Below are 27,946 nucleotides of genomic sequence, written 5' to 3'. Positions count from 1 at the left end.
TTGAACACCTTTCTATATCCACACTGCATAGGTCCACCACACAATGTTTAATGGCAACTTAAGATTTCTTTTGTAGGGAGCAACCCTCGTTGATTTCATGAATCCCCTACAGATGGGCAGGTAGGTTACTACTACTAAAACATTGTGTGTATATATATATATAGTCTGTTTACTCCTTGGGTCCTTAATGCTTCTGAATGCCAGATTAGAACAGACTGGGGGGTGATTCTTCCCATGAGGTTCTAGTTCTCGAGCTCTCCACCCACACCCAGCATCAAGTCTCGAGCCCCCCTGACTCATGGGTCAGGAGCATGGCCACCTGCCTCTTCACCTCAAAACAGAAGAAGGAGATCACGGCCTGTTTCCCCGTGGTCCCACACAATAGGAGCTGACGGAAACCCTGTTTCTCCCTTTCTCTGGAACCACAGGGGAGTGCCCTAGCACTGGGGAACAGGATTTCAGAATGTGTCCTCCGGTAGCCCTCAGGAAGTTCCAGAAAAGGAAGGAAACACGTTTTATTTCGTGAGACACAATCCCAGCGGTTGTCAGTAGGGCCGAGAGGGTTGTGAGTGTGACAACAAGGACACTGGCTGAGCCGGGCTTTACATGGTGGCTGGGAGGAGGTGCATACAGCGCCTTCACCGGCAGTGACTCGGTGTTATCATCCTAGCCCACATCCATCCCTTTACACCGTGTCCTTTCCTAGGCCAAGGACAGCGCGGAACAGCAGGAACTGGGACTGCTTATCCTCACTCTGGCCTGACTCACGCAGGACCCCCACGCCAGCCGCTTACTGTACCCTGGGAGAAGCCTCAGGGGCCTGGGTGAACTTAGGGCTGGAAAAATTGCCCTGGGCTGTGTCCAGATTGCTTACTTACAGGTCTCCAATCCATAGTGAGTTACCAAACTATTCTAAGCTTCAGTTGGGCCATTCCCCTATCTATTTAAGAAAAAAAAAAAAAGGCAAAAGCAACATTAATAGTCCCTGTCCTGAGAGCAGGAAGTACACCAGGTGCTTAACACAGGGCATGGCATTACATAAGCAGTCAATAAATCTTTGATGCTTGTTTCTCTGGTATGTCCCTCTTGCCTAGCACAGTGCCCAATACAGAGCTGGTAATTAATTAAAGCATTTTTTTCAATCAGTAGATAAATAACCTCTTTGTTTCTGGAGAGCAGAAAGGAAAATTGCAAAAGGACCCCCAAAGTCTCTCCAACCTCATGTCACCTCATCCCCACTTTCTCTCTCTCTCCCACTAGGAGAAAAGCCATTCTCCCTGGCTTGACCTCGAGACCCAGTCAAATAAGAAGAATAAGCTTAAGGCCATGGTCCTAGAATATAGCCTCACCTTAGTTTCTAAAGAGAAACTGAATACCAGGACCATGAAGTGTCAGAGGAAGGAGGAAAGGAAAGTCATTTATTCATTCAATAAATACATATATGGAACAACTACTATGTCTGGAAGTGAAAGCAAAAGCTTGCTGCTTGGACCTGTCCCCTCCACTCTCTTCCCATGCTGGCGTCGCCTCAACCCCTCAAAGCGGCCTCCGCCTCTTTACTGAATGGTTTCCATATAGGTAGTCCCCAGGGAGCCCTCACTGAATCCAGGTACCCCTTCCTCCACTCGTATTCCTGTCTCTCTCAGCATCCTTCTCCTCCCTGGGTTTCTCTGTGAGACTGTATTCTTCTGTTGTCCTCCCGTCTCCCGTCTCGGTCTCTGATTCTTGCCTTCTGTCGGACTAAACTGCGTCCCCTGCCCCAAATCCAAATGCTGAAGTCCTAACCCCCTGTGCCTCAGACTATGACTATGTTTAGAGATAGGATCTTTAAAAACTAATTCATGAGGTCATTAGGATGGGCCCTAATCCAATATGACTGGTGTCCTTATAAGAGGAAATCAGGACACAAGCAGAGGGCAGACCATGTGAAGACAGAAGATGGCCATCTACAGCTCAAGGAGCAAGGCCTCAGAAGAGACCAGCCCTTGATATTGGATGATGGAAGAAAAACAAAGTCTCCCAGAAAATTCAAAACTACAAACCAGCTTTCAAATGAGTTTATTAACTGAATTAATATAACCTGGACTCTATATAATCTGGAAAACCTCAAGAAGAAAATTCAATTTAAGGAGCTGCAGGTAGGAATTAAATGATAGTAACTGGTAAGAGCAAATACAAATCCTTTCTGAAGAACTGCAATTTCAACTCATGCCTCAAAGAATGCCCACCAGGTTCCAAGAAATTGTGCCTAAAGTTAACTGGCAGTCAAGAAATTCATTCAAGAATTTAAGTATGAGTGGGGGAAGACATATCTCAAGCACTAGTGCGCATGCTTAGCATGCATGAGGTCCTGGGTTCAATCCCCAGTACCTCCTCTAAGAATAAATAAATAAATAAACCTAATTACCTCCTCCCCCTAAAATAAAAAAATAAATAAAATAAAATACATTTTTAAAAAAGAATTTAAGTATGAGAGTGGAAGAAAGTAATTTTCAAACCAACAAAAACTAAGAGAATTACTACCAATAGACCCTTACTGTAAGGAAATTCTAAAGGATGAATTTCAGGCAGAAGACAGGCCCTCTCAGATGGACACTCTTATAAAAAGGAACTGTGAACAAAGAGATCAGTGATTCTGTAAGCCACCAATGAACAACATTTGACTGTATAAAGAAACAGTGATGTCTCATCGGTCCTGAAAAAAAAAGAGTGAAAACACTGAACTACATCAGGAAATAAATGGTGGGGGGAGGGGGGAGGGGGGAGAGGAGGGGAGGGAGAAGGGAGTGTGGGGGGAGGGGAAGATAAACACTTAAGGGTTTGAGTTAAAGGAGTTTAAGGTCCTTTACTGTTTTAACAGGGTAAAAACTGTGATTAAATTGTAAATATCCAGGGGATCCACTAAAAGAATAAATAGACAAAGAGACTATAATTTCCAGGGCAATCAATGGGGGAAAATGAGGTGATTGAAAAATTTAAATTCATAAGAAGAGAAGAAAGTAGGAGGAAACACATAAATAAAAACCAGGACGCAGGAGAAGCTATCCATGTGTAGGGACAGCAGGTACAGGGGAACGCTCTGGACCTTTCTCTCCATTTTGTTATAAATCTAAACCTGCTCTAAACATAATTAAGTCTTCAAAAAACAAAGCAAAACAAAACACACACACACACACACACACACAGCACCCCCCAGGACAAATAGCACAAAATAAGATAGAGAGAAATCCAACCAATTCAGCAATTTTCAGCTCTTATATAAATACATGCTAAGTGAAAAGTTTTGTTCTGCATTGAAAAGACAAAGCTTGTCAGAATGGCTAGAAAACTAAATCCAGGAATAGGAGCTTATTACCAGTAAAGCAAAAGAGCTCAGTTAAGGAGTTGCTAACGTTTCCTCCTGCTTTATCCGCCAATGTGATTTTGCCATAAGGTCAAGCAGAACAAATTCGGTCATTTCGGGGGAGTTTGATAAAGGAACTATTTGCAAACACGGGGGCACAGTGTAAGGAAACCACAGGGGTAGTACAACCCCCAGGAACTGGGAAAAACAAGGCTCTGTTATCACCTCTGGGACTGAAGGGCCAAGGAAGGGTGGGCAGTCACCAGAACCCATTCTGGCTCCTTCCAATCCATCTTCCACACTGTGCTGAGAATGACACACTCCCTCACACACGCACACTCACTCACACACGTCTACCACTTTTAAGCCTTTTAATAGCATCCCATACTCCTTGAGAAAGATAAAACTGCCTTAACATAGCCTCCAAAGCCTTTTGTGACCTGTCCTCTCTGCCGTATCTCCAGCTTTTTCTGGGACCAGAATCCCCCTCACTTTTAACCTTTCAGTCACAGTGGCCTTCCCTTATATTCTTGGAGTCACCATGCATGTTCCTTCCCACCTCAGGACCTTTGCATATGCTGTTCTCTGCCTGGAATACTTTTTACTCTACCTTCCAAACCCACTTATCACCATTCATCTTTTCAGGCTGAGCTCAATGGTCACTTACTAGAGGAACTTTCCCAAAGCCCCACTTCATTATATACCTTCAGGACATTAGTACCTCTCCTACAGAGCACTTATCACTAGTGTCATTTTCTATTCATATTTGTGCAATTATTTGAGGAATGTGTGTCCCACACTAGACTGGAAGCTCCATGAGGGCAGGAATGGCAGCCTTTTTGCTCACTGTTGTACAGTGCCTGGCACCTGGCATCTAGCAGAAGCTCAATAAATACTGATGAATGAAGGAATGAAAAACACCTGTACTAAAAGAAGGGCACTCTGCCCAGAAACAAGTGTTATATACCCTTAGAAGCTTTGCCTCGTTTCATCACACAATTTTCATTCATTCATTCATTCACAGATTACTTACTTGCCATTTCTCTGTGTCAGAGAGAATTAAAGGCAGCTTCCTTCAAAAGCCTTTTATGAACATATGGCAAGAACATGGTAGGAGAGCCTCCAAGCCAGGGCCATGGATGGCATCTCAGCAAACCTGTGGGCACTCAAGATGGAGGACAGGGAGTGCCTCCCCCATTCTTGGCCCATCAGACACAAAGTAAAGGCAAATGGATTGAACAATCAACCATGAGCCTCTCCCAGGGCCCGAAATGGTGGTCGGGGATACAGTCAACGGTATCCAAGTGACTGAACTCTGGGCATATTGGCAAAGTGGGGCTGAAGGAGCTGAGTTTGATTGGCTCTGGACAATTGCTAACCACTGAGAAAATACTCTAACTTAAAATTCCCATTTGGGAAAAGGACCAGAAGCATTTCCTTTGATTATTAAAATCTATATCCTGTTCATCCTGTTCTCTAATTTGATTGACTTTACATGTGGATGGTAATGGCTCTATGCCTTGGCTTCCTCATCCTCAACAAGGATGAAATTTTTTATGTTCTTTAACAGCATCAGTAAATTTTAATAGCAATAGCAGCAACTAACATGTACCGAACATCACGCTATGCCAGACTCTGTGCTAAGCGTGTGTGTGTGTGTGTGTATACATATATCTCTTTTAATCTTTACATAAATTAGTTCATATTAGTCCCCTACTTAGAACCCTCCGATAGCTTCCACTGATATCAGAGTAAAATGCAAACTCCTTACCATGGCCTTCAAGGCTCTACCTGAACTATTTCTGCTGCCTCATCTCAAACAGCCCTCCCCCTCAGTCAGTTAGCTCCAGCAGCATCTACATTCTTTCTGCAACTCATAGACACCAAGCTTGTTCCTACCTCAGGGCCTTTGCACAAGCTAGCCCTTCTGTGTGGAGTGCTCGTCCCTCAGATCCACGCATGGCTGTCTCATTCTGGTCTTTTGGGTCTCAGCTCAGCCACACAACTGATTCCCCTCCCACCCTCACTCCACTGCTCGATCACAGAACCCTGTTTTATTGCCTCCGCATCATGTATTGCTATCTGAAATTATCTTAATTTTCTGTTTGCTCTGCTATTCTCTGTCTTCCCTAACTAGAACATATATTCCATGAGGGCAAAGTCTCACCTATCTTGCTCACCCTTGAATCCTCAGTGCCCAGAACAGAGCCCAGCACACAGTAGGCCTTCCAAAAACATTTCTCTAGTAAAAGAATGAGTGAAAGGCCCCATGAGATAAGAGCTACTGTACTTAAGACATTTTGTAGAGGAAGGACCTGAGGCTTAGTGATGTTGGGTGACACGCCCAAGGTCACAGAGGCAGAGGTAAACAGACGAGCTGAGTAACAATCGTACCCAGGCCTACCTGCTCTAGGACTTGTGCGCTCAATCAGTACACAGACTGAGATTCATCCCATGAATTGTGTCTTGTACCCTCCCTACTACTACCTCCATATTCATTCTTTACATTGAACCTGGCCCAAGAGCTAGGCAGCAAGGAGGCATTGGATAAAGCAAGGCAGAGAGTGTGAATTAGTACAACCACTTTGGAAATACTAACAGACCCAGGCCTCAGTTTATATCCACAGATATGTAAATATGTGTTCAACAAGAGCCACGTTCAAGAAGGTTCAGAGAAGCAGTATTCTTAAAATCAACTGCTGGGAACAATCTAAATGTCCATCGAGTAGAACGAATAAACATAGGGTCATATAGTCATAAACTGGAATATTATAGGGCAACAAAAAAGAAAGTACAGCTACACACAACAATACAGATGAATCTCACTAAGAAAAAAGTATCTACTGTATAATTCCCTTCATAGAAAGATTTTTTTAATAGGTTACATTAATCTGTATTTGCTAAAAGTCAAAATATGGGTGGAGGTGGGGCATGGTGGTGGTCTGGGATGGGAAGAGCATCAGTGGGGCTTCCAGAATCTAGTAACTTTTTTTTGGTGACATACATGCTGTTTCCACAGTCATGTTCACTTTGTGAAAATTCACTCAATTATACACTTCTGCTTTGTACACTTTTCTGAATATTATTTATGTTGAATCACATGAAATTGCCACTTTGTACATGCAAAGTCACTGAATACTGGCAATTTCATATGGCTTGACTAAAATGTGATACTTCAATGAAAGGATTACTCTAAGAAAAAAAAAATCCTGCCCAGTTGAATTGCTTTGTACATGGCTCTGTAAAAATTAGTTTTGAGAAAGAGCCTGTGCCTTCCAAGGGCTCTTTGGCAGGTGATAAACAGGCTCAGGATGGTTGTAAGTTCTTCCCCAAGGGCCTGAGGCTGGTGCACTTGGCTGTGTATTCCAGAGTCCGGAGTCCAGCCAGCCCTGGGGTGGTGCAAGGCAGCTAGGGAGGCCAGAACATCCTCAAGCAGAGATGAACACGTCCAGCCTCAGGCCCAAGGTGTCAGTGTTCCCGGAATACACCAGTTCACGCCTTCCCTGCTCTTGGTGCTCACTGTGCCCTCCGTCCTGGAATTTGCAAGGCTCCTTGCTCCTCGGCCTTCAGACTTTCCAGAGAGGCTCCCTGACTTCCCTAAAGGTCCTCCCTCCAATTGCTGACGCCTCTCTTTATTATTCACTTCATGGATTTGACCACCATCTGAAATTCTGTTATTATTTGGGTGATTCCTTTTCATTATTTGTTCCTTTCATTAGACTAAGCTGTACAAAAGCAAGGGACTCCCATAACTTATTCACTGTTGTACCCTCAGGGCCTCCGATGGTACCTGGTACCTAGAAGGTGCTTAAATACTGGCTGAATGAATAAGTAAATGAATGATTGATGAAATGAAGTGGCATGAATAGAGGCCAGGGGAGAAAGTGTGGCCCAAAGCACACCATCAAGTCAGATGGAAGGGCGTGGCCCCCATCTCGCTCATGGAATATGAAAGCCAAGTTCAGCCTCCAGAAAGCTGCTGATCCCTGCAGAGTCCAAACATCCACTCCTTATCACTGTGCTTCTCCCAGGGTTCCCATTCTGTTGAATGAGGGACACAGACATTTATGAGGTATTTATTGAACCACCCTACGGAGTAGGAATTATCACGCCCATTAAATACACAAGATCGAAGAGTCTGAAGAATCAGGAACTCACCTGAGATCCATCAACAATTCTGCAGCAGTCTTTGGGCAAAATCTAAATCTGTCTGTTCCCAAAGTTAGAGCTCACCAACCACTGTATCACCTGAGTTTTCAAGATGCCCAGGCAATTCCTGTGACCTGCAAGCAAGGACCAAGAATGCTACTCGTGATCTCTTACTTTCTACTTCTTATTCTCTTCCTACTCAGGGCTCTCAGTGGTTGCTCCGGATTTCGCTCTCCTATCTGAAATGAGCAGTGTGTGCTTCATTTGATGTGAATTTGAACTTAATGCAAATTTGCACTGGGCCATGTAAATACATTCATAAAAATCTTGATTCAGTAGCCAAAGCTGAAACAATGCAAATCTGACGTTACAGTCACACCTATGAGGAAATCACTCTGGACCACATGAGGTCTTCAGGAAAGCTTCTTTTGCATAACATTCCACTGCCCTGTTCAGCGTAGAGTGAAAACCAAGGAAGGGTCTTGCAAGAAGAATGGGGAAGAGGAAGCTACTGACCTGTATTATCACAACCAAACTAAAATCTTTAAAATTCCCATCATACAGAGCAATTACAGGACCTCAAAACTAGCTGTGCACTTTGCTCTGAGCTAAGTTGCTTGAAAAACATCATTCCCTTTAGGGCTCATATAATCCCTTGAAGCATATATGATGACCAGCCCCCTTTTTACAATAGGGGTTTGAAGAGATTAAGATTTACACACCTAGTACTGCCATTTAAATTAATCAATTATTTTTAATGTTAAAGCGGGAGGGTATGGCTCAGTGGTAGAGCACATGCTTAGCATGCAGGAAGTCCTGGGTTCAACCCCCAGTACCTCCATTAAATAAATAGATAGACAGACAGACAGACAGACAGACAGAATTACACAAAGTCACCAACTGTTTAACACCTACCCCTCCTCCATACTGACCTCTCCTCCATACTGATACAAGAGCATCGTCATTCCCATCATTACATCACGGAATCTACCACTGACATCCAAGCATCTAAAATCAACTCTTCTGTGAACTATTTTAGGCACCCAGCCATACCATGGAAAATTCGCACTTGGTCCTGCAAAAACTGCACTAGTTAAAGCAGCAATGATAGCACTGTATTATTGTTTTAACTATTTCTTAATAAAGAAAACTTTGCTTGCATTTTAGAATGTTTTCTCTTTTTGAGGTTTTGATGCACCCAGATAAATGGACACCTCTTAGAATTCTAACTCAGTCCCTGCATCCCAATGGCTAGGTATGTTGAATAATCATGTTAACAGGTACCCTGCACTTAGAATGTTCCGGATGCTGTTCTGGGTGCTTTATGTGCATTATTCCATTCCAGTTCCACTCAGCCCTTTCTGATAAGTACTACTAATAGTTTTCATATTACAGAAGAGGAAACTGAGGCACATACAGTTTGAATAATTTGTCCAAGGCTGTGGAGCTTCTAAGGATGTGACTGAACCCCAGCAATCTGTGCTGAGTGCACATCTGTCTTTCAAACTCTCCAGCCTCCAAAGCTACAACCCTGAACACAATTGAGCCAGAAAGCCTAGGGGCTAGTGCCAGACAGAGTTCTAACTTCAGGTCTGACACATCCCCTTGGCTATCCTCGGTTCCATCAGCACTCCCCAAAACTCCTTCCTGCTTCTGGGCCTTCTGCCACCCCTGGCCTGGCTGAGGCTGCATTCTGCAGATGAGGACAGCAGGGACATTTCTCTAGGGCCCCCAGGCTGTGCCCCTTCTTCTGCTCTCTGTACTCTCTCTAACGCACCACCGATGTTAACTGTAATTAAATCACAGTTTAATCAATTATTTCTTTAATATCTATCTCCCCTCCCGACTATATAAACAATGGCAGTTCCAGAGTTCCTATAGAGGTGGGGGCAGGTAGTCTATCTGGGTTGGGGGGGCTTGGCTTCCAGTGCTTCATATTTGAGATAAGGATGAGAAAGGTCAATTGACTACAGAAATGAATGAGGTTGCTGATGAAGATTATAGGTGACACCATGGTGTCATCACAGACTGTAAGCTCTGTAAGGGCAAAACCAGCATCTCTCTCTTTTATTACTGTAAATCCAACACCTGGCACTGTGTCTGATGCACAGGAAGTGTAAAATAATGTTTTGTGGAATTAATAAATACTTAAAATAGAGCCTCTGACTTCTCATCTGAAAAGGAGGGAAGATAAGACCCAGAGCACAGCTTTTTAAAGCAACATGACATATGAAAACAGGCCAAGCCCAGGAATGGCCCACAGTACGTACTCCATAAACACCTGCCATTGAATTAGAATTCCTGCCTCTCCTCTTTCCCACTGTATCAGCTCCCACCTTAAGAAGAGGGCAAAGCCCAGAACTGAAGCCACGGGACGCGCCGACCACGATCTGGTAGGGGTGCAGACGTTTACACCGAGGTTGGGGTGAAAGGGCTGTAATCAGCATGGGCAGGAATGCAAGGGTCATAGGATCTGCCTCTTGCAGAAAAGCTATACCTGGGGAAGAAACTGAGCAGCTCTGGAATACACAAAATCATAGGAAACAGGAAGAATACGTAGCACAGGCCAAGTGACAACTCAGTCCAAAGAATGAGGGTGGTATCACCAAGCTGTGAAGGAACACGTGCTTTGCATTCACCCATCATCTTTCACTCTGTCCCCTCTCCCCCAACCACTGGCCCCTGGGCTGTGGAAAAGGTTAAAACACAAATCAGAGTATGTCTCGACCCTGCTTAAAACCCTTAAGAGGACAGTATCTGAGCTCCTCACTGGCCGATCTCAACCTTGCTCGCCAAGCTGTGGCCACAGAGACTTCCCGTAGGTACCTTCACATCAGGCTTGTCCCACACAGGGCCTCCCCCTGGGCTCCCTCTCCCTGTCTCTTCAACCTCCTTCAGGTCACTCCTTCCCAGTCTCCAAGTCTCAACTCAGAACCATAGGCCCCTCTCAGAAAGAGACTCCCTGATGCCCAAATTAAAATCAGTCCTTCCTGGCTTTCCCCATACCCTCAGATCCTGCTTCCATCTCCCTCCTTGCACTTATCATAGACTCAGATTGCATAGTCTGTCTGTCTTCCGTAATTGTGAGCTTCACCAGAGGAGGGAGGGCTATCTGTCTCTTACCAGGAGTCCCCAGAGTCAGGGCAGACTCCAGCGCAGAATATGTGAATGAATGAATGAATGAATGAATGAACGGGTGGATGGATTTCTCATAACAGTTGCCCCCAAACCTCTCTTCTCTTTAGGTCCCAAGTAGGAAGAGAATATGGTCCCCAGTGCCCTCCTAGACACTGAGTCATCTGGTCAGGCATCAGAGGCTCCTCCCAGCTCAAGACTGGGGGCTCCTTTCATGGTCCCACCATCCCCACCAGAGCTGGGGTCTCCTCATTCCTCCTTCAGGAAAACTGAGAAAAGACCAGGAATGGAAGGAACACTATCTCTTGGCTAATTCCTCTAATAAAGGAAAGCGAACAGCAACACCACCCCCCCACCGCCTGACCCCATCTTGACTTTCTTCCATAGTTTAGTAAGGATTTGTTTATTCCCATCATTTTCATTGTTCGAGAAAAGCCCATAAGCCACCACTGCCTGGAAAACTACTGCTCCAACTTTCCTTGCTTAACATGCTTCAGTGTCTTGCAAGAAACACGTTTTCAGGTTTGTGATGTGGAGAGGAGGTGGCAGCAAAGCAGAAAGATCTGGGTTGTAAAGATCTAGAAAATCAGCACCTCAATTAGCTCTTTCATTGATCAGGTGCAGGATCCTTAGCCTCAATTTCTACATCTGACAAACAGGAATAATGATACTGAGTTTTCATATCTGCAAAGAGAAGACGTGAACAACAGTAAAACAGTCTGTTGTCCTAGTAAAGAGTTTTTCTCTAAGCTTTAAGTAAGGTCTTGGTCCTGAAAGGAAGGCTGGGGTTTCATGGGGGAGGGCCTGTCTGCCCTCCAGGAGCTGAGTAAGTAAATCACACTGCAAAGGTGCGTTTGAGTAGCGAGAAGCCATTTTAGACTAGACCCGGTGACCGTGGGTTCTGGTCTGGCTTTGCAAAATGTCCCTCCCGCTGCCTGTCCTCAGAGCCCCAGCCCCAGCTCCTGCCCAAGGCCAGACCTCTGGCCTGGGCTCGAAGCCTTTTATCGGCTCCACTGACAACAGCCAAGCGCAGTCTTATGTGGCGTAGGAAGAAAAAGACAGCCTCACAACTTCCCGGTGAAGCGAGAACACCAGCAAGACAAACCTTCACAGGGGATTCAGGCCCTGACCCAGCTCTTATCCCCGCATCAAAGCCACCCCCTACCCAGGACTCCCCGGAGGCTACAGCCTCCTCCGTTCCTGGGCGGGGCTGGGCCTGCTGCGAGGGCTCCTCGCCTTCCCGGAGTCAGGCCTAATGGCGGGGGCTTTTCTTTTCACGGGCCAGGGCTGATGCGCTCCCCCCCCCCCGCCCCCGCCGCCCCATCATTAACTGCAAAGAAAAGATCCCGGCCATTTCCATTTCCTCTGCGGCTCAAGAGCCCTGTTGTTATTTAATCCCGTGGCCACCCCGGCAGCATCCTCGGCGCAGCCGGCTCCACCCATCCACCTGGCCAATTCTCGGCCGCTCCCGCTTCCCCGGAGGGGCGCTAGCCGGGATGGCTGGGGAGAGGCGCCTACAGCAGTAAAGGGCCGTGGCCTACGGTGGACAGAGCCTCCTCAGGCCCATGTCCTGTGAGGGCTGGGAGAAGCACGGGGGTGGAGAGGGGAGCACTAGCCAGGGCAGTAGAGGGCGGGCGGACGCCGGGGCACTGCGGACGTTACATTGGGGCGGGGGTGGAGGGGTGGGGAAGGAGGGCGCTGCCAAGCTAGAGCCGGGTCTCTCGCTGAGTAGCCAGTATCGCCCCGGGGGGTACTGGAGCCGGAAGAGGCCTCGGCCCTGTCGTCGTCCACACCCAAGAAATGGGGGGAGGGGTGGTCTGCACTCACTCCAGGGAGACTCAGGAAAGGAACCAGATTCATTCAGCAACCCCCGCTCCGCCCTTCTTTGGTATGAACGTTTGACATTTTCTTAATTTTTGGTAAACACGGCTTCAAGACCCCTCCCCCCGACGCCCCTAGTCTAGAGAAAGAGAAGGCCCCCAGCAGGGGTCTTCCCGTTCCCCCTGCCCGCCTTCCCTACTGCCTGCGGCGGGTAGAGATCCCTAGATCTAGGTGTGTCCTCTCCCACCCGGCTCTCAGCCCAGGATCCGAGGCCGCAGTGCCCCCCGCCCCCCAGCAACACTGACGGTTCCAGCCCAGGCCCGCAGTGGCGTGAAGGTGGCCTTTACCTCCTCTCGTAGCCTGGGAGGGGGTACAGCCCGCGCAGCTGAGCCAGCTGCAGCAGTCGCCGCCGCCCTCCATTCATAAAAGGGAAAAAAAAAAAAAAAGCAACAACAACCTCACCCCTCTTTGTAAAAGAACGACGGCCCCTGGAGGAGCGAGAGCCAGCCCCAGCAATCACGGGTTAAGTTCTTTTCCGGCCCCCCATTCATAAAAAAAGGAGCGCGGCGCATGCGCGCGCGGGGTCTCTTGTGCCCACCCATTCATAGAATCGCGAGCGGCGCGCGTGCGCACTGGAGCTCCCTTCCCTCCCATTCATAAAAAAGCCATTTTCCCAGGCAGTGGTTGCAACACCGCCGCGGAGGCAGCGAGAGGAGCTGACAGCGCGGAGCTGGCGCTGCGGAGCGCAGGGAACCGTGCGGGTTCCTCCAGCCGGCGTCTGCTAGGACCGCGGCATCTGACCCGCTCGGGTTCGGAGATTTACACAGAAGTAGAGCAATGCTCGTGACTCTGCGTCTTCTCAAAGTAAGTCGCTGGCAGGTTTCGGGATGTGAAGCTGCCATCCACGGAGCCGCGAAGCGACTCCCCCTCGGGCTGGGGCAAATGGTGCGCTAATTCTAGGCGCTCCTCAGTGTTCCTTCCCTCTCCTTGCGCCTCCTGGAGCTGCTGCGGTGCGCCGCAGCTCCCTGACGCCCTCGGCTGGGCCGGCACGGCGCCGGGGTGTTCACAGCCTGGCACCGGCGTTCCCGACCCCCGGGCATTGCCAAGACGGGTTTCCCCGCTCTCTGAGTGTCGGAAGCCCCGAGCGTGTCCCGGGAGTTTGCCTCTGGCTTGGCCTCTTTCTTCCTGCCACCACTCGCCTCGGGCGCTGGAATAGGAGGCTCTGGGCTCCGTCAGGAGTCACCTTTTGGGTCCGGCGGGCGCCCTCCCCCTGGGCGGCTCGCCCACCCCGGGCTCGCTGCCCACGGTGCCAGCTCTGCCGTAGATCTCCCCAGCCCGCAGCAGCGGCCTATGCTCGACGTAGGTTTTGCGTTCCCCCCTGGAGCCGTGACGGACTGGGTTTTCTTCCCTTTTGCCTCCCCCTCGATGGTCAGCGCGGGGCTGGCCTGGGACTGGGCATTTTTTCTCTCTCTCTCTTTGGCGAGGCGGTTCCTCGCCGTCTGACCTTTGCTCTGCTGCCGCATTTTATGCTGTGCAACTGCCTTGCAGTTGCCTTTCCCTTCCCCGGCCTCTGCAGGACCCGAGGCTCCTTGGCCTCCTCGTATCTCCCTATCCCTGGGCACCGAGCTGTGCCAGGCCCCGGGGGCCCCGGGCCGCTCAGGGGCTGTGGTGGGGGCTGAAGGTGCGTTTACATAACGCCGGGCGTGTGGGAGCTGGAGGAAGAGGTTGCGTGCGTAGGAGAGATAAGGCTCCCGCTTTCCCTCCTTCCTTCTTGGTGGTACCAGGGTTGACATCACCGAGAAGAGAAAAGGATAGAGACGGTACGTTCTGAAAATTCTGAATCGCCAAGGCTACGGGGGCAATGAAGGGGGGTGAGGGCGGGTTTGGCCAGGCAGGGCAGCTGGAGCTTGGCTCCATCACTGGGGCCAGGGCTGTGCCCAGTTCGCCCTCCATGCAGACGATCAAAAAGCATTTAGACAGTAGCTGCTCTTGTGCAAGAAGACGGTTTCTCAATTCTCTTTGATTGGGGGCTGGGAGTTGTGGGCAGAGGAGGCAAGAGGGGTGGGAAACGGTTGCTTGGCTTGATGGCTCCAGCGATGGATGGGAGAAGCGAACTGTGCTGGAAGGGCTGCCTGGAGGGCAAAGGGGAGAACTACTGGCTGCCTCAATCACCAGCTGCTGGATGGGTATCCATATTGCCAGGCCTGGCTGAGGGCAGAAGGCTGCCTTCTGGCGCATCAAGCTCGGGGAGGCCCCAGCATGGTTGGTATTGAAAGGAAGGGTGTGGGTTGGGTTCAGTGGGGTGCCCAGACCCAGTGGGAACCCCCTCTTTCTTGCTCCCAAACCAGTGGCATGATTCTCTCCAGTTTAGGGAGGGGCGGCAGCAAGTGCATGTCTGTCTGGTTAGCTGACTGAGGCTCTCCAGTCTCTCTGAGCCTCTGGGGGATACAGAGCTGGACGGTGAAGGCCCACAGCATTTAGGAAATGTAGGTTTATCAATCTCTTAATAAGCTTGGTCTGGCCTGATGCCCTACCCAGTTGCACTGGTGATTTCACAATGTTTAGAGTTCTCTGGATCTTCACGCGAATGGAGCCTAAACATCTGAAATTTTCATCTTTTTTTCTCTTAGTGAGTGGGTGTGGGGCAGACCAGGAAAGAAAGAGAGGGCTGCCATCGACTCTCCCACAACCCCATCTCTCTAGCTCTCTTTTTCTCTCATAAGAAGGGTGATACATGTCCAGTATGAAATCGAATTTCCTCTTTCCCAGCCCTTGAGAAGGTCCTCACTTGCCAGAAGGTTCCAGACGAATCCTAACCTGAGCAGTGCACACCCTGACCAACTGAGCTTTGCGGCCAGTACTGGGTAGGGGTCATTTTGGTGATGGGTTGCTGAAACCTTGATGGACAAACGTTGGTCAGCTTGGATGAAGAAGACCTTTAAAGACATCTCTTGGTTATCTTCCCTTTCAGATTCTGAACTGGGGAGCGGGGGGGTCAGTCCCCTTTCTGTGGAGTATAAATGCTCTCCTGCCCAGTCCCATGACCTTTCCCAGATTGCCTCCTGAGATGGCAGCGTCTCTTTGAAGCTTTGGTGGGGCTTGGTGGGAGGCGACAAAGCATATGCACTAGAATAATTCCTGGTTAAAGCAGGGCAGGGGCTGGGGGCTGGGGGTTGGGGACGTTTGGAGCTCGCAGATGTCATTTTTGTTTTCATCCTTCCAGAATAGGTGGAGAGATGAGGCTCTTTGGAATTCCATCCCCCACTCTGGTAAACCTGACGTTGCCTCTGCCCAGAGGTTTGGCTGACTTGAATAACAAATGAAGGCCGCCTTTCAGTGCAAAATTTGAAAGTCAGTGATTTTTAAAATTAAGGGAGGAAAAAACACCCATTAACACCTCCAGAAGTGGCCCTTGAGGTACGTTGCTCTGGGGTTTAAGCCTTTGGGATCACATGTGTGGAATTCCCTTCCAGTTCCCGATGCTATTATGTTAGTCCCTTGGTGTGACATCTTCCAGCCTGCAGTTTTGGGCCCCCACAAGCATTTTTCTTTCCCCAGGTCATCCTCTTGAGTAAGGCCCAGGTGTTAGTACTGGAAGGTTTAGAAAGGAGTCCCCTCTTTTCAGAGAAGTTCAATGTTCTTAGAAAGTTACGGCATTCAATTTGGTTCTGAATCCAGTGTGTCTGTCATCCGGCCCCTACCAAGGTAGAAGTTCCCTTGTGAGGAAAACCTCTGGATCTAGGGCGATAGTTGAAAATTTTGATTTGGGATGTTGACATGACCAGATTTTTAAGGAGGAATCGCAAGAGTGGAGAAGCTTCCAAGCTTACATCTCACGGGCAACCTGGGTCTACCTGACATAAGGGAAAGCAGTGACTCATTGAAATATATTTTTGCTTGTTCAAAATAGCCAGAGGAAGAAAGTGAGGAAGGGCAACATCCTGAAAACGGTTTCACATCTTCTAGACCAAGGTGGGGGCTCAGCCAGAGCAGGGGACTGGCTAGGAAATGTACTAAACTTGGGCCTTAGTCCCCGCATCTGCAGAGTGGGGAGAAGAAACCCCTCCCAAGGGGCTATGGCTGAGCAGCCAGCAAGTGTGCAGGGCAGTGCCCGGACCCCTTGTTACTGCTGGGTGCCTAGTAGGATGGCCTGGTTGTAAGGAAGCCACTTCCACCACGGGAGATGTGGGGTGTTGCCTGATGCGGGAGGATTCTTGGCTCTCAGGAGCCTCGGGCCTCCCTGCAGATCCGGACAGCTGACAAGGCTGGGGATGTATCCGGGACATGTGGCTGGGTTTAAGAGGCTTCACCGTTCAGCTGTGATCATGATTGTTCTTTCCAAGGACAGTCAGTGGAGGAAGCAAGGGCACTGGGGAGGGAGCACAGATGTGCTGGATCTAGCGGAGGAGGGAAGGGGCCCTTCTGGGGCAGGTGGCCATTTGCAGAAGAGTGGCTTCCCTTGTCTTTCTTTTTCTGGTGGGGGGGAAGGGGGAGTAATTTCCTGCCTCATCCCAAGAGTAAGCTAAAATCTATTATTATAAGCCCATTTTTTAGTGGAGGGTGGTGAGATAAATAAAACGATCTTGGTGTTAGTGAGAGGGGTCCTCCACTGGGGTTTAGGTTTCCTCCACCCCCCAAACTTTGATGTGGGCCAATAGCTCCTCAAATGTCCCAGCAGTTAACTGGCTGCTTCTAGCCCCCATTCTCTTCTCCCTCTTGACTTGTATAATCTCTCTTTTGGGGAATCCGAGCAGACAACAATTATGAGGGTAATAGATCAAAGCCCAAATTTGTAGCTGGTTAGAATAGCCCAGAGCTAATACGTACAGCAAGACCTCTCCCACTCACCCTTGCACTGAGGCTTTGGGGTTTAGCTGACTGGTTGTGGAAGAAGAGAAGAGGGTTGGGAACTGATAACTGGTGATAGGACACAGTGAGGAAATGCAGCTGTTTTCTTTTGTGATCTCTGACAGATTCTGGCCAGAGGTCAGCTAGGACAAATCCAGCTGCCTAAATGCTTTATTCTCCGCAGAGAGGCAGAGACGGTCTTCCTCAGCAGGGTACAGGGAAGACAAGTCCCTGCCATCCCTCCTCCCTCCTCCCGCCTTTTAAAGTCTTTTCTAAGCAATAGTATTTGGTTGGAGCTTAGTGACCTAAACTGGGATGTTGTCACAAAGAACCCAGTGACAGTGGGAGATAGTGGTGGGAGGGCTCCCTGGCAGCCTAGAGACCTTTTGCTCTGAGCTGTTAAAGGGTTAAATAACCTTCCCTGAAATCACCTGCTGGGACTGAATGGGCAGTGCAGAAACTGCCCGGTCATTCAGAGCCTCTTGCCAGTCTGGCATCAGCTGACCTGTAGTTTTCAGAGTACAACTGTTAGGTTTTCCTAATATTTCCCAACTCCTCTCCCCGGGGGGGAGTCCAGGGGAAAGGGTGGATGGGTGGAGCGGACATTTAACGTGCCTCTTGATTCTTTTCAGCCAGCCTGGATTGAGCTGTGTGCCGCCTTGATGCTCAGCCCCTCCCCGCAGGTACATGTGCAGTAGCAGGCTCACAGACCCGAGCTGCCGATACGGGGCTGTGTGCACTAGGCTTTTTAATATCCTGCTGATTCCATATTCTAGGATGCTCTTCTTCTGGCTTCCTCTTACCCTGACCCCTCCTCCCCTTCCCCACAGACCTGGACCAAGAAGCCCCATCCATGAACATGCCCAAGGGACCCTTAAATTCAGCTTTATAGGTGGGAGGAGAGGGGATTCCTTTGAGGGGCTGCTTTGTGGTGGGATCCTACAAGTGAGACCCATTCCACTTCAGAAAGCTAAAAATGAAACCACTAAAGTGGGGTTGTATGAAGTGACAGGAGGGCTGGCAAAGAAAACTGAATTGGAAGGGAAGATACCTTGAGCTCTGAGCCTTCCTTTAATGACAGATTTCAACCCCCCAGCCTCCGCTCTCCACACTGAAAATTCCCCTGACTAGGGGCCAGTCTGACGTCAGCCCTGTCTGGCTGCATTTCCCTGCTGGTTTGGTGAAGAGCCTGAAGATGGCCTAGTGAGGTTCCCTGAGGGCTAGTGGCAGATGGGGGAGACTGGTGGAGTTCGTGGCTGTGAAGGAAAACGGTGCTTTCGTGCCCTTCCATGAATACCCAGAAGTTCCTGCAAGTCAGGGCTGAAGTTACAGCCTCTGCTGTCTGGGTTTGAATCCCACCCTGATCACTTGCCGACTCTATGACCCTTTGTTCTTCCGTTTCTTCCTCTGCAAAATGGGTTTTATCTTTCAAGGTGATGGTGAGGATTAAAGGAGAAAATCATTGAAGATTTAGCATAGAACCTGACACCATGAAATGTTTCATAAGTATTAGCTGCTCCCATACTTATTAATTATTATTACTGGAAGGTTGACGTGGAGGTAAAAGTTTCCTTCTTCATGCTAACCCACAAGGCTGCCACCTAAAATTTGATAGAGGTGCTTCTCCGGCTAAGTGGAGTGCTGGCTTTGTTTCTCTGTTCATAATCTTCCAAATTGGCCATCAGTCTCCCCAACAGCCAAAAATGAGGCAAAGCCTCCTCTCTCCTATTTATATTATAAATCTCTTCCTTCCTTGCAGGGGAAACAGAAAGTACATATTAAACTGCACTTAAGTTCGTCGGCATTGCTCAGACTGGAGGGTGGGTGTGTCCCGGGGAGTAGAGATTGAGCTTCTAAACCCATTGAGGATTGGGGGTTTTTGAGACTTCATTTGACTGTGCTGAGGGGTTATCAAGCAGGTGATTGGGAAGTTGTTTTTCTTGTCAGCCAAATGAATTCAATCCTACTGTGAAGGGTCTGGCTAATTGGGAGGTGAGGCCATGAGGCCCGAGAAGGTTGGAGCGGTACAGCTCTGAGCCAGCTGATGGTTTTTGCTGAGCGGGTGGCCGGAAGGAATCCTACATCATGGTTATAATAGAGAAGATGCATTTGAGAATATGCCTGCTGGTACCATCTTGGATGCAGCATGTCCCAGGAGAGCTGAGTCATTGCGGACCAAGCTCCCACCTGCCGTGTCTGGCCCTGACTGTGGACCCAGATGTTGACAGCTGTGCCCACCCGCCCTGCCCTGGGTGATGGGAGCCTGCTAATGCCAATATCGTTGATGCCTGCAGGCGCTGCTCCCACCCTGGCTTCCTGGTGGGACTCTTCCATGGGACTTTTTCCTTGAATCTGCCTGTGGTTCCAGGGCCTATTAAAATCCCCAACCGTTGCCCGTGTCCTTGGCTTCATCCATAGAAAGTGTGCCTGTTTTTAAAGAACCCCAGGAATAGAACTGGGAGGAGGAGAGTGGATAATCTCTTTGGGGGAGGGAGTACCATTATTTTTTCCCCACACATGGCAAGTCCCAATCCTGGTCCTGAGAGACAAAAGCCCAACTACATGGGGCAATACTGCCTTCAAACTGCCACTGACATTTTGCTGGCAGGACCCTGAGTATTTGTGACCTGAGCTTCTGGAATAAGGGAATCGCATCGTCTTTCCGGGGTGGGGATTCCAGCTGAGGCACCTCGTGACTGGTGCCAGAGTCTTACCCTGTGCCTCTGTCAGCATTTTCCATTCTTATGCCTAGTCACACCTTTTCCTCCAGGCAAAGGGCTGGGACTCGGGACTCCTAACCCTGTTCTCTTGACCCCAAATCCATTTATTCTAGAAGCCAGACTTTGGAACCTCCGCAAAGAATAAGTGGCCTGGGGTAGCATTCCCTGAAGTTCTGCCCTGTGGCCAGCCTGATCCTTGGAAAAACTCCTCTCCATAAATGCTTAACTGACACCCCCCACCCCCCCATTCAGCCCTGACCCCAGAGTCCCCAAAGGAGGCTGCCTTGACAAATGACTATTTCTTGCTGGCAGACCTACCAGACTCTTAAGGCTAACTCTGCCATGGGAAAGTCTCCTTCGTTGAAGATGATGGTCTCCTGTCAGCTGGAGGGAACATAGAGGCAGGAAGCAGGCTCCCCCCAGGCAGACATTCTCCAAGATGGGCAGAAATATGCACAGAAATACCAGCATCTTTTAAGTAGGCAGGGCTGTGGGTGCAAAGTCAATAGTTCATGCCTTTTGTGAAGGGGAAATACCAGTTGACTGAGCACTGAACCTTAACAGAAGAGACTTAATGCCTTTTCTGCATTTTGCAGTATCCTGGATGACATCCCCTAGATGAGAAACTTGTGAACAAGCACCCTCTTATTCCCTGCATCAACTTTGCATCAGCCCCAGCTCTTTATTTCAGATAGCTTGGAAAGCATCTAAGGAAACCCTTCCTCAGCAATTTAACCATTTCTGATCAAACTGTTGTTTCCAAGCAGGGGAAGTATAACACGGAGTTGTCCTGAGTGCCCTTTTTTTTCCCCTCTCTTCCGTCCTTACTATAGACATTGGGAAGTATGGATGAGTCACCTAGAGCCAGGTGTCTTCTGTGACTGGGATATTGGGATGACCAGCTGTGTCCCATGTCTGGAAGGATTTGGGGTTAGAACTGGAAGTGGAAAACTATCCACATCCCCATCTTAGGCATCACCTTTGAGGTGAGATTAACCTAACAGCAGAGGTACAGGGTCAGCTCTGAATTAGAACATCCAACATCCTTAGCAACTTGAAAAAGCATTTACCAAAACCCCACCCTATGGCACATTAGTCCAGTGGTCTTTTTTTTTTTTTTTTTTTTTTTTTTTTCAGAGGTGGTCCTCTTCCACTTCTGTCCGCACCCTGGTTATCTGTTCTGTTCCCCACCCCCAAAACCAGCGGAATCTTCCCAGAGTCTAATCTTTCTCTGGGATTCCAAATCATGTCCCCTTGCGCAGAGGTCTTGGCCTCTGCTGCTATTTCTTTAAATTGATCTCCAGCCGAATTCTGAATGTAAAGGTCAGCAGGCAAGGAAATGGCACTTCTAATAGAAAACAATGTGCACTTTCTAAATTTGAACCAAGCCGTTTCCGCTCTTTGATTTAAGTGACTTCCTGGGGTTCCGTGTCAGGCACTGCAGTTGAATCTCTGGCCGGATTCCAACTTAAAATTGCACTCTCTCAGTGAAATTAGAAACTGATCCAGGGTTGGCTTAGCTATTCTAGTAAATAGCATTTAGGCTGAATGTTCAGCTCAGCACTTGGAAATGGGTGATGTGAGTGCCCCTCGGGAGGATTTCCCAACCAAGTTGTCAGAAGCGCACCTACCCAGGGGTTATTAGCCTCTGGAGGTTGCTGCTCTTAGAAGTGGTGGTAATCAGTTAATATCCTGGACGTGCAGGCATCAGATACAGCTCTTCCTTCTCTTGTGACTATCTGAAATAAAGGCTTTTGTTTATCCAGCTGATAAACTCAATGGGAGCATACACAGGCTGCCTGTCCTGGTCACCACATCCTCAGCACTCGGTACAATGCTTGGCACGTCATGCTTATTAGCGCTCAGGAAATCTAGACTTGCTCTCTGGGATGGTGATAAATTACAGAGTACGTGCTGCGTGCCAGGCAAGATGCTAGGTCTTGGATATGCATTTTCTCATTGAATCCTCACCAGAACCCATTTTACAGATGATAAAACTAAGGCACAGAGGTGAAAGAACCTTATTCACAGCAATACTGCTAGGCAGAAGTGAGAATTTGAACTTGGATCTGATTCCAGAGCCTGTGTTTAGCACTGTTACGCTACATCTGAAATCAGGAGCATGTCCCATGGAGATTTTAAGAATGAACTCGGACGGCCCAGGTTTTAGCCTAGCTCTGCTACTGATGGTTTTGTGTGACTTTGGACAAGATACTTGAAACATTAGTTTTCTGTAACTAGAAAAGGAATAATAATAATAGTAGTTACGTTTTAGGATTATTGTGAAGTCAATGACTTAATAAATACAGTGCTTAGAAGAGTCCCTAGCATATAGTAAGTGCTAAATAAGTTATTTCTACCACCTACTATTACTGCTGTTGTCATTGTTAATCATCTAAGCCTTAATGCTGGAGAGTCCACCAATGGAAGCCCGGTTCTTATTTCGTTTGGGGATGGGTAGGTGTTAACAGGCCGCATACTGATGCCTGGAATCCATTCTCTTCCGTTCCTCCACTCCCCCAGGGCCCCTAGAAGCCTATTCTCGGCGCAGCCCAGGACCTCGGCCCCATGGAGCCCCCGATCCCACAAAGCGTCCCCTTGACTCCCAGCTCAGTCATGGTCCAGCCCCTTCTGGACAGCCGTATGGCCCACAGCAGGCTGCAGCACCCACTCACCATCCTCCCCATCGACCAGATGAAGACCAGCCATGTGGAGAATGACTACATAGACAACCCTGGCCTGGCGCCCCCCACCGGCCCCAAGCGGACCCGGGGTGGAGCCCCAGAGCTGGCCCCAACGCCTGCCCGCTGTGACCAGGATGTCACCCACCACTGGATCTCCTTCAGCGGGCGCCCCAGCTCTGTGAGCAGCAGCAGCAGCACATCCTCTGACCAGCGGCTCTTAGACCACATGGCCCCACCACCCGTGGCCGACCAGGCCTCCCCGAGGGCCGTGCGCATCCAGCCCAAGGCAGTCCACTGCAAGCCGCTGGACCTCAAAGGCCCGGCCATCCCCCTGGAGCTGGACAAGCACTTCTTGCTGTGCGAGGCCTGCGGGAAGTGTAAGTGCAAGGAGTGCGCGTCCCCCCGGACGTTGCCCTCCTGCTGGGTCTGCAACCAGGAGTGCCTGTGCTCAGCCCAGACCCTCGTCAACTACGGCACCTGCATGTGCCTGGTGCAGGGCGTCTTCTACCACTGCACCAACGAGGACGATGAGGGCTCCTGCGCCGACCACCCCTGCTCCTGCTCCCATTCAAACTGCTGCGCCCGCTGGTCCTTCATGGGCGCCCTCTCCCTGGTGCTGCCCTGCCTGCTCTGCTACCTGCCGGCCACCGGCTGCGTGAAGCTGGCCCAACGCGGCTACGACCGCCTGCGCCGCCCTGGGTGCCGCTGCAAGCATACGAACAGCGTCATCTGCAAGGCGGCCGCCGGGGACGCCAAGGCCAGCAGACCCGACAAGCCTTTCTGACACTCGGGGTCGAAGCCCCGGCATTTCCCCTGGAAACTCGGTTCCCTTCTGACACCTGAGATAACCACCGCAGCGAGACCAGAGGTTTTAGCATCCTGAGGCTGACCTTGCTAGTCTGCACACTCCCCACCCCCAGCTTCCGAAGAAACAGAGACCACCATCACCCACCCTTCTCTTCCCCCAAAAGGATGAAGAAGAACTTTGGGGGGTTTTTCAGGGTCCTGGAACTTTGTGTGAAACAGACAGTGGCAGGGGTGTGGTGTGGTTTGGGGGCGATTTTTCTTTTGCAGAAGATGGAACACAGATGTGGACACATATCCGGAAGTTGCAGCTGCTTTGAATGCCTCCCAGCCCTCCTCCTCCCTCCCTCCCTCTCTCCCCGCTCTTTTTCATTCTCTTTGGCTGCCTGGGAGGAATCAGTAACTGAGTGGCCAGGGAACCTTTGAAGAAGACCCTTGGAGTCTTGACGTCTATACCTTCTTCTCCTCCCAGCCTCCACCCCGGTTTGTTCCGACATCGTGGGGAAGGTGTAGACCCTGGCGGTCCCCGTTGTATATATGTGGGAGCCCCCCGAGAACAGAGGCCGGCCAGTGAGTCCGGGCCTCGTTCCTCACTCTGCCTCCCCGGAGCCACGGATGGATTTAGGAACCACTGTACAATACATGTCCTCCCTTCCAGCTTCCTCGCTAACTCTCGGGGGTGTTCCACTCATAACACTGTCCTTCGGTTCATACCAAGGCACAGACTCACCTGCCCGCTACATGTCCCAAGTCCTCTCTACCCAGATCCTTGCCAGAAACTTTACGGGTAGAGAAGGCTGGGGGCGGCAAACGCGAGACCAAATAGCATTTTGCCAATGAGTCTGAGGCTGTGGTCTCTGGATCCAGTCATTATGTTTTTATAGAATCATTAAACCAGATGCTAACGGTGTTAAAAAATAATAATAATAAAACACTTCTTTTTGGGCCACCCCCAGGAAGGGCTGATTTCAAAATCTGGGGGGCGAGCAACCTCAAGGAGCACCATCCCCCTCCCCACCAAGAAGAAGATTTTAACAGCAGTGAAGAGAGGCAGCACCTCTCCTTGGCAGAGTGACAGTGAGGCGAGCTGGGTGGGGGTTTCCTCTCTCCTGATTCTGCTGCTTGCTGTCGTAGCCTTCTGTGTACCGTGTCTGTATCTTTCATGTAAATAGACAGATGATGGAAAAAAGTCTATTTTAGTGTCAGGAAGCCCTGGAGGCGGAGTCAGAACGAGTGCGGGCGGGGGAAAGAATCTCCAGGGGCTTCTTGGGATTGAGCCCTGCTTCTGTGTGTGGCCACACGAGCCCCTCCCAACAGCCCCCAAAGACGTAGCAACTCTTTCTCTCAAGGTGCTAAAGGACTCAGAAAGTGCAGCTCGTCCAGTGGGTAGGTACTTGTTGCATGCAAAAGCTGTAATGTGTCTGGTCCTTCCTCCCCAGCTATTGTGTGGGGGGGTTTGCTTCATGTGGTATTTTGTGCCTGCCTCCCCTGCCCTGACCTCCCATGAGAGAAAGTGGCCTGGGTCAGAAAAGCTACACCAGGTGATACTGGGAAGGCACTAGGCACAGAGTTCGTAGCATTTCCAGTTTGTTCTGTAGGAACAGAAGTGCCTCCGGGAAGAAGGCAAAGAGGAGGCAGGTAGCTGTGATGGTCAGGCACCCAGTGCTTCTCAAGGACTTTTTTTTTTTTTTTTCCTTCTTGAAGACTAGTAGTAACATCTTATGATTTAGACTAAGTTAATTGTAACCACAGGTATTTATTGACTGGAGGAAAGGAGGGGAGGGTCTTTTTATTTTAGGCTTTATTTATATAACATTTGCTAGCTTGTAAAAGGCGAATATGAAACAGTGCATCTGCGTTTTCTAAGGCTGATTCACGCAGCTACCCTTGCCACGGTCGCCATGGATGTACGGACACTCTTGCACAAATCAGAGGGGATGGTAGAAACACACGTTCAGCCAACCACTTATCCTAATTGAATGTATCAGATGTGTGCTGAAGGGACTGGAGATATTTTCCTCAGAACAGATGTGCGGAGGTTATGCCCCAAAAGAGAGGGCACACGTCCACTCTGGGTGAAGCCTCAGAACTTTTCCCAAAGCCCCTCCCTCAAAAGTCTCCATGGGAAACTTGACCCAGTGGCAAGTTGCACTTTGGTGATCTTGGTGTTCTACCTGCCCATTCTGTGGAGAGTTGATTTACATAAGCTGTGTACACAAACACACACACACACACACACACACACACACCCCACCGTCTGTCTACATAGACCCTGTTTCCTGGCGAATAGCCTCCTGAACCCTGACTTTTTGTGTATATAGTTGTAAACACGGATTTTTCTGGGTTTTGGGTTTCTTATTTTCTTCCCTTCCCCCGTTTTGGCTTTCTCTCTTTGGTTCGCATTTAGCCTGCTAGATGGATGTCTGCATTACTCCCCGTGTCCTGTGCGCTCAGCTTCGGTTCTCCCAGCTCTGTTGCACAGCAGTCCCTCAGCATGTTTTTCTCGGCTTCTTGGCAGAAAAAAGCAAAAGAAAACTGGCTTGCCTGTGGCCCCCGGGGACCAGCCGAGGGCCAATGAAGGGACCAAGCTCTCAGAAACAACAACACGTTTCTGGGCGGCTTCCGGCTGATGGTGTTTGCTGTCACCAGTGGCTTGCTTGGCTGGATGAGGCCTCGTCTTGACCTTTTTAGAAAAGTGCCAGCTGATTCCCACTTCTGTTCAACCTGGGGTGGCTGGTGGTTCTGCCTGGCCTGGAACTGAGGTGGGGTCCACAAGGCTGGGTCCAGGACCCCTGTCCTAAGGGGCCACAGCCACTTTCCCTCGAGAGTGGGTCTGAAGGCCCAAGCACCCTGGGAACTGGGTCTGGGAGAGCCACACCCTCACAGATAGATGATGAGGTGCAACAGAGGCTTCTCACAGTCCCTGCTGTTGATACGGGCCCTTCACAGCTGACAGGTGGGAGAATTTCACGCGACACGCCTGGTCCTTCCAGCCTTCTGGGGTCTGTGCATGTCCCCGTTGTACATGGAGCGAGGCCCAGTTGGCTCAGGATGAGTCCCACTGGAAAGCGTGGGTTGGGATCAGCACCCAGATCACATCACCGCGAAGCTTCCCGATCTCCCGTGCTGCCCCAGCAGATGTCCAGTGGGGTGTGGGCCATGCGACTCTGCACAGTACAAGTCACTAGGGCATCCCATCCCGCAGTCTGCACCCGCCTTCTGGTTCATGCCTTCGGTGAGCATTTTCTTGCCCTCTGCTGACTGTGACAGTTGACACATCTTACGCTGCCATTTTTTGCTGTGGGTAACTCCATGTGATGTCTTATCTCGCTTTCTCTTCTTGCTGCCCCGCCGTTTGGTTTCGTGTTACAAACAGAAAAGCTGTCCAAGGGTCCCATCCCAGCACATTTTTTCCCTCTTCACTGTAACCCCTTCTCACCCCACAACAAAAGTTACCACAGAAGGTTTTCTTTGTATAGAATATTTATTTTGAAGCTCTATTTTAATAGTATTTATTTTAGAAAGTCTACTATTGTAAGAGTTCTTCTGTTTGTGAAGAAAAAGCAAGTTAAAAACTGAATGTACTGATCTAGAAAATATATATAAATATATATTGTTAAATATACACAGGACTGCCGTTTCTCGTGTGTTTATGTCTTCACACCCCGCCCCCCGCCACGTCCTCACCCAGCAAGGTGCCAAGTTTGTCAAAGATCACTCGCCAAATGGAAATGAGTAGCCAAGCTCTGGCGGGACAAAGGGGTGGGGTAGGGTGGGGGGGAGGGCTTCCTGGCCCTTGTGGTGACTCTAGGATGACCTTAGAACCAGTGGAGGAAAGCTTCACTTTCTTATGAAGCTAAATCCTGCCAGGTGCTGCTAACTCCTCTGGCAAGCTCTCCCCTACACCACGGTGTATTTGTAACAGATGGACAACAAAACTGCGAAGTGGGGGAGGTTCATCTGACCAGCCCAGTGTACAAAAACTCTGCAGCCCTGGGGCCCCTAAAACGGGGTTTCACGCGCAGACAGACGCATACAGGCTTGAAGGCAAACACAAAAGCCCTTGGCGGTTTCCTTATTTTCACTAGATGGGTGGACATTGCACGAAACGCATTCCTTTGACCTCTGCAGACTTCCATCTGTTACAGGACTTGCCTCCGCCTTTCTAATGCACCTTCCATCTCTCCATCTATTTCCCTCTATCCCCCGACACCACTCAGCCCCTTCTCAGATGATGGAGCTGGGGGGACTTTTTCATTACTTTTGATTCATCTGCCAATCACAAGGGGAGTTTGACCTTTCTTCTGAATATGTGAACACATGCATCTCGTTTGCTGAAAGAAAAGGAACTGAGCAATAACTGAAGATATTTTCTGTTACCAATAAGTGGGGTCCGACAACCAGCAACGGTGGGGGGAGAAGGGTTGCGGCGAGAGGTAAGA

The 27,946-nt window shown here is 49.5% G+C and overlaps 1 protein-coding gene across 6 annotated transcripts; it reads left to right on the top strand.

Moving 5' to 3' along the window:
* Window positions 1-13,131: 13,131 nt before the first annotated feature.
* On the top strand, window positions 13,132-27,136 carry SPRY4 (sprouty RTK signaling antagonist 4). Of its 6 annotated transcripts, none has more exons than XM_010950556.3 (4): window positions 13,132-13,312; window positions 15,677-15,865; window positions 17,929-17,979; window positions 22,540-27,136. In XM_010950556.3, exon 4 carries the CDS (start codon window positions 22,585-22,587, stop codon window positions 23,482-23,484), a length of 900 nt encoding a protein of 299 aa, XP_010948858.1. In that variant the 5' UTR covers window positions 13,132-13,312; window positions 15,677-15,865; window positions 17,929-17,979; window positions 22,540-22,584; the 3' UTR covers window positions 23,485-27,136. The 6 variants fall into 6 exon arrangements, with proteins under 6 accessions (XP_010948858.1, XP_045369332.1, XP_045369335.1 ...); XM_045513376.2 differs by having other exon boundaries at window positions 15,672-15,865; XM_045513378.2 differs by lacking the exon at window positions 13,132-13,312 and adding an exon at window positions 13,319-14,268.
* The last annotated feature ends 810 nt before the right edge of the window (window positions 27,137-27,946 follow it).

This window comes from Camelus bactrianus, chromosome 3 (genome assembly GCF_048773025.1).
Source record: "Camelus bactrianus isolate YW-2024 breed Bactrian camel chromosome 3, ASM4877302v1, whole genome shotgun sequence".
NCBI lineage: Eukaryota > Metazoa > Chordata > Mammalia > Artiodactyla > Camelidae > Camelus > Camelus bactrianus.
The sequence above is the reverse complement of the archived record's forward strand: the minus strand, read 5'-3'. Positions and strand labels throughout refer to the sequence as shown.

What these genes read in the sequence shown, in the direction of transcription:
- SPRY4 (XM_010950556.3), top strand. Translation starts at nt 22,585, where the DNA reads ATGGAGCCCCCGATCCCACAAAGCGTCCCCTTGACTCCCAGCTCAGTC.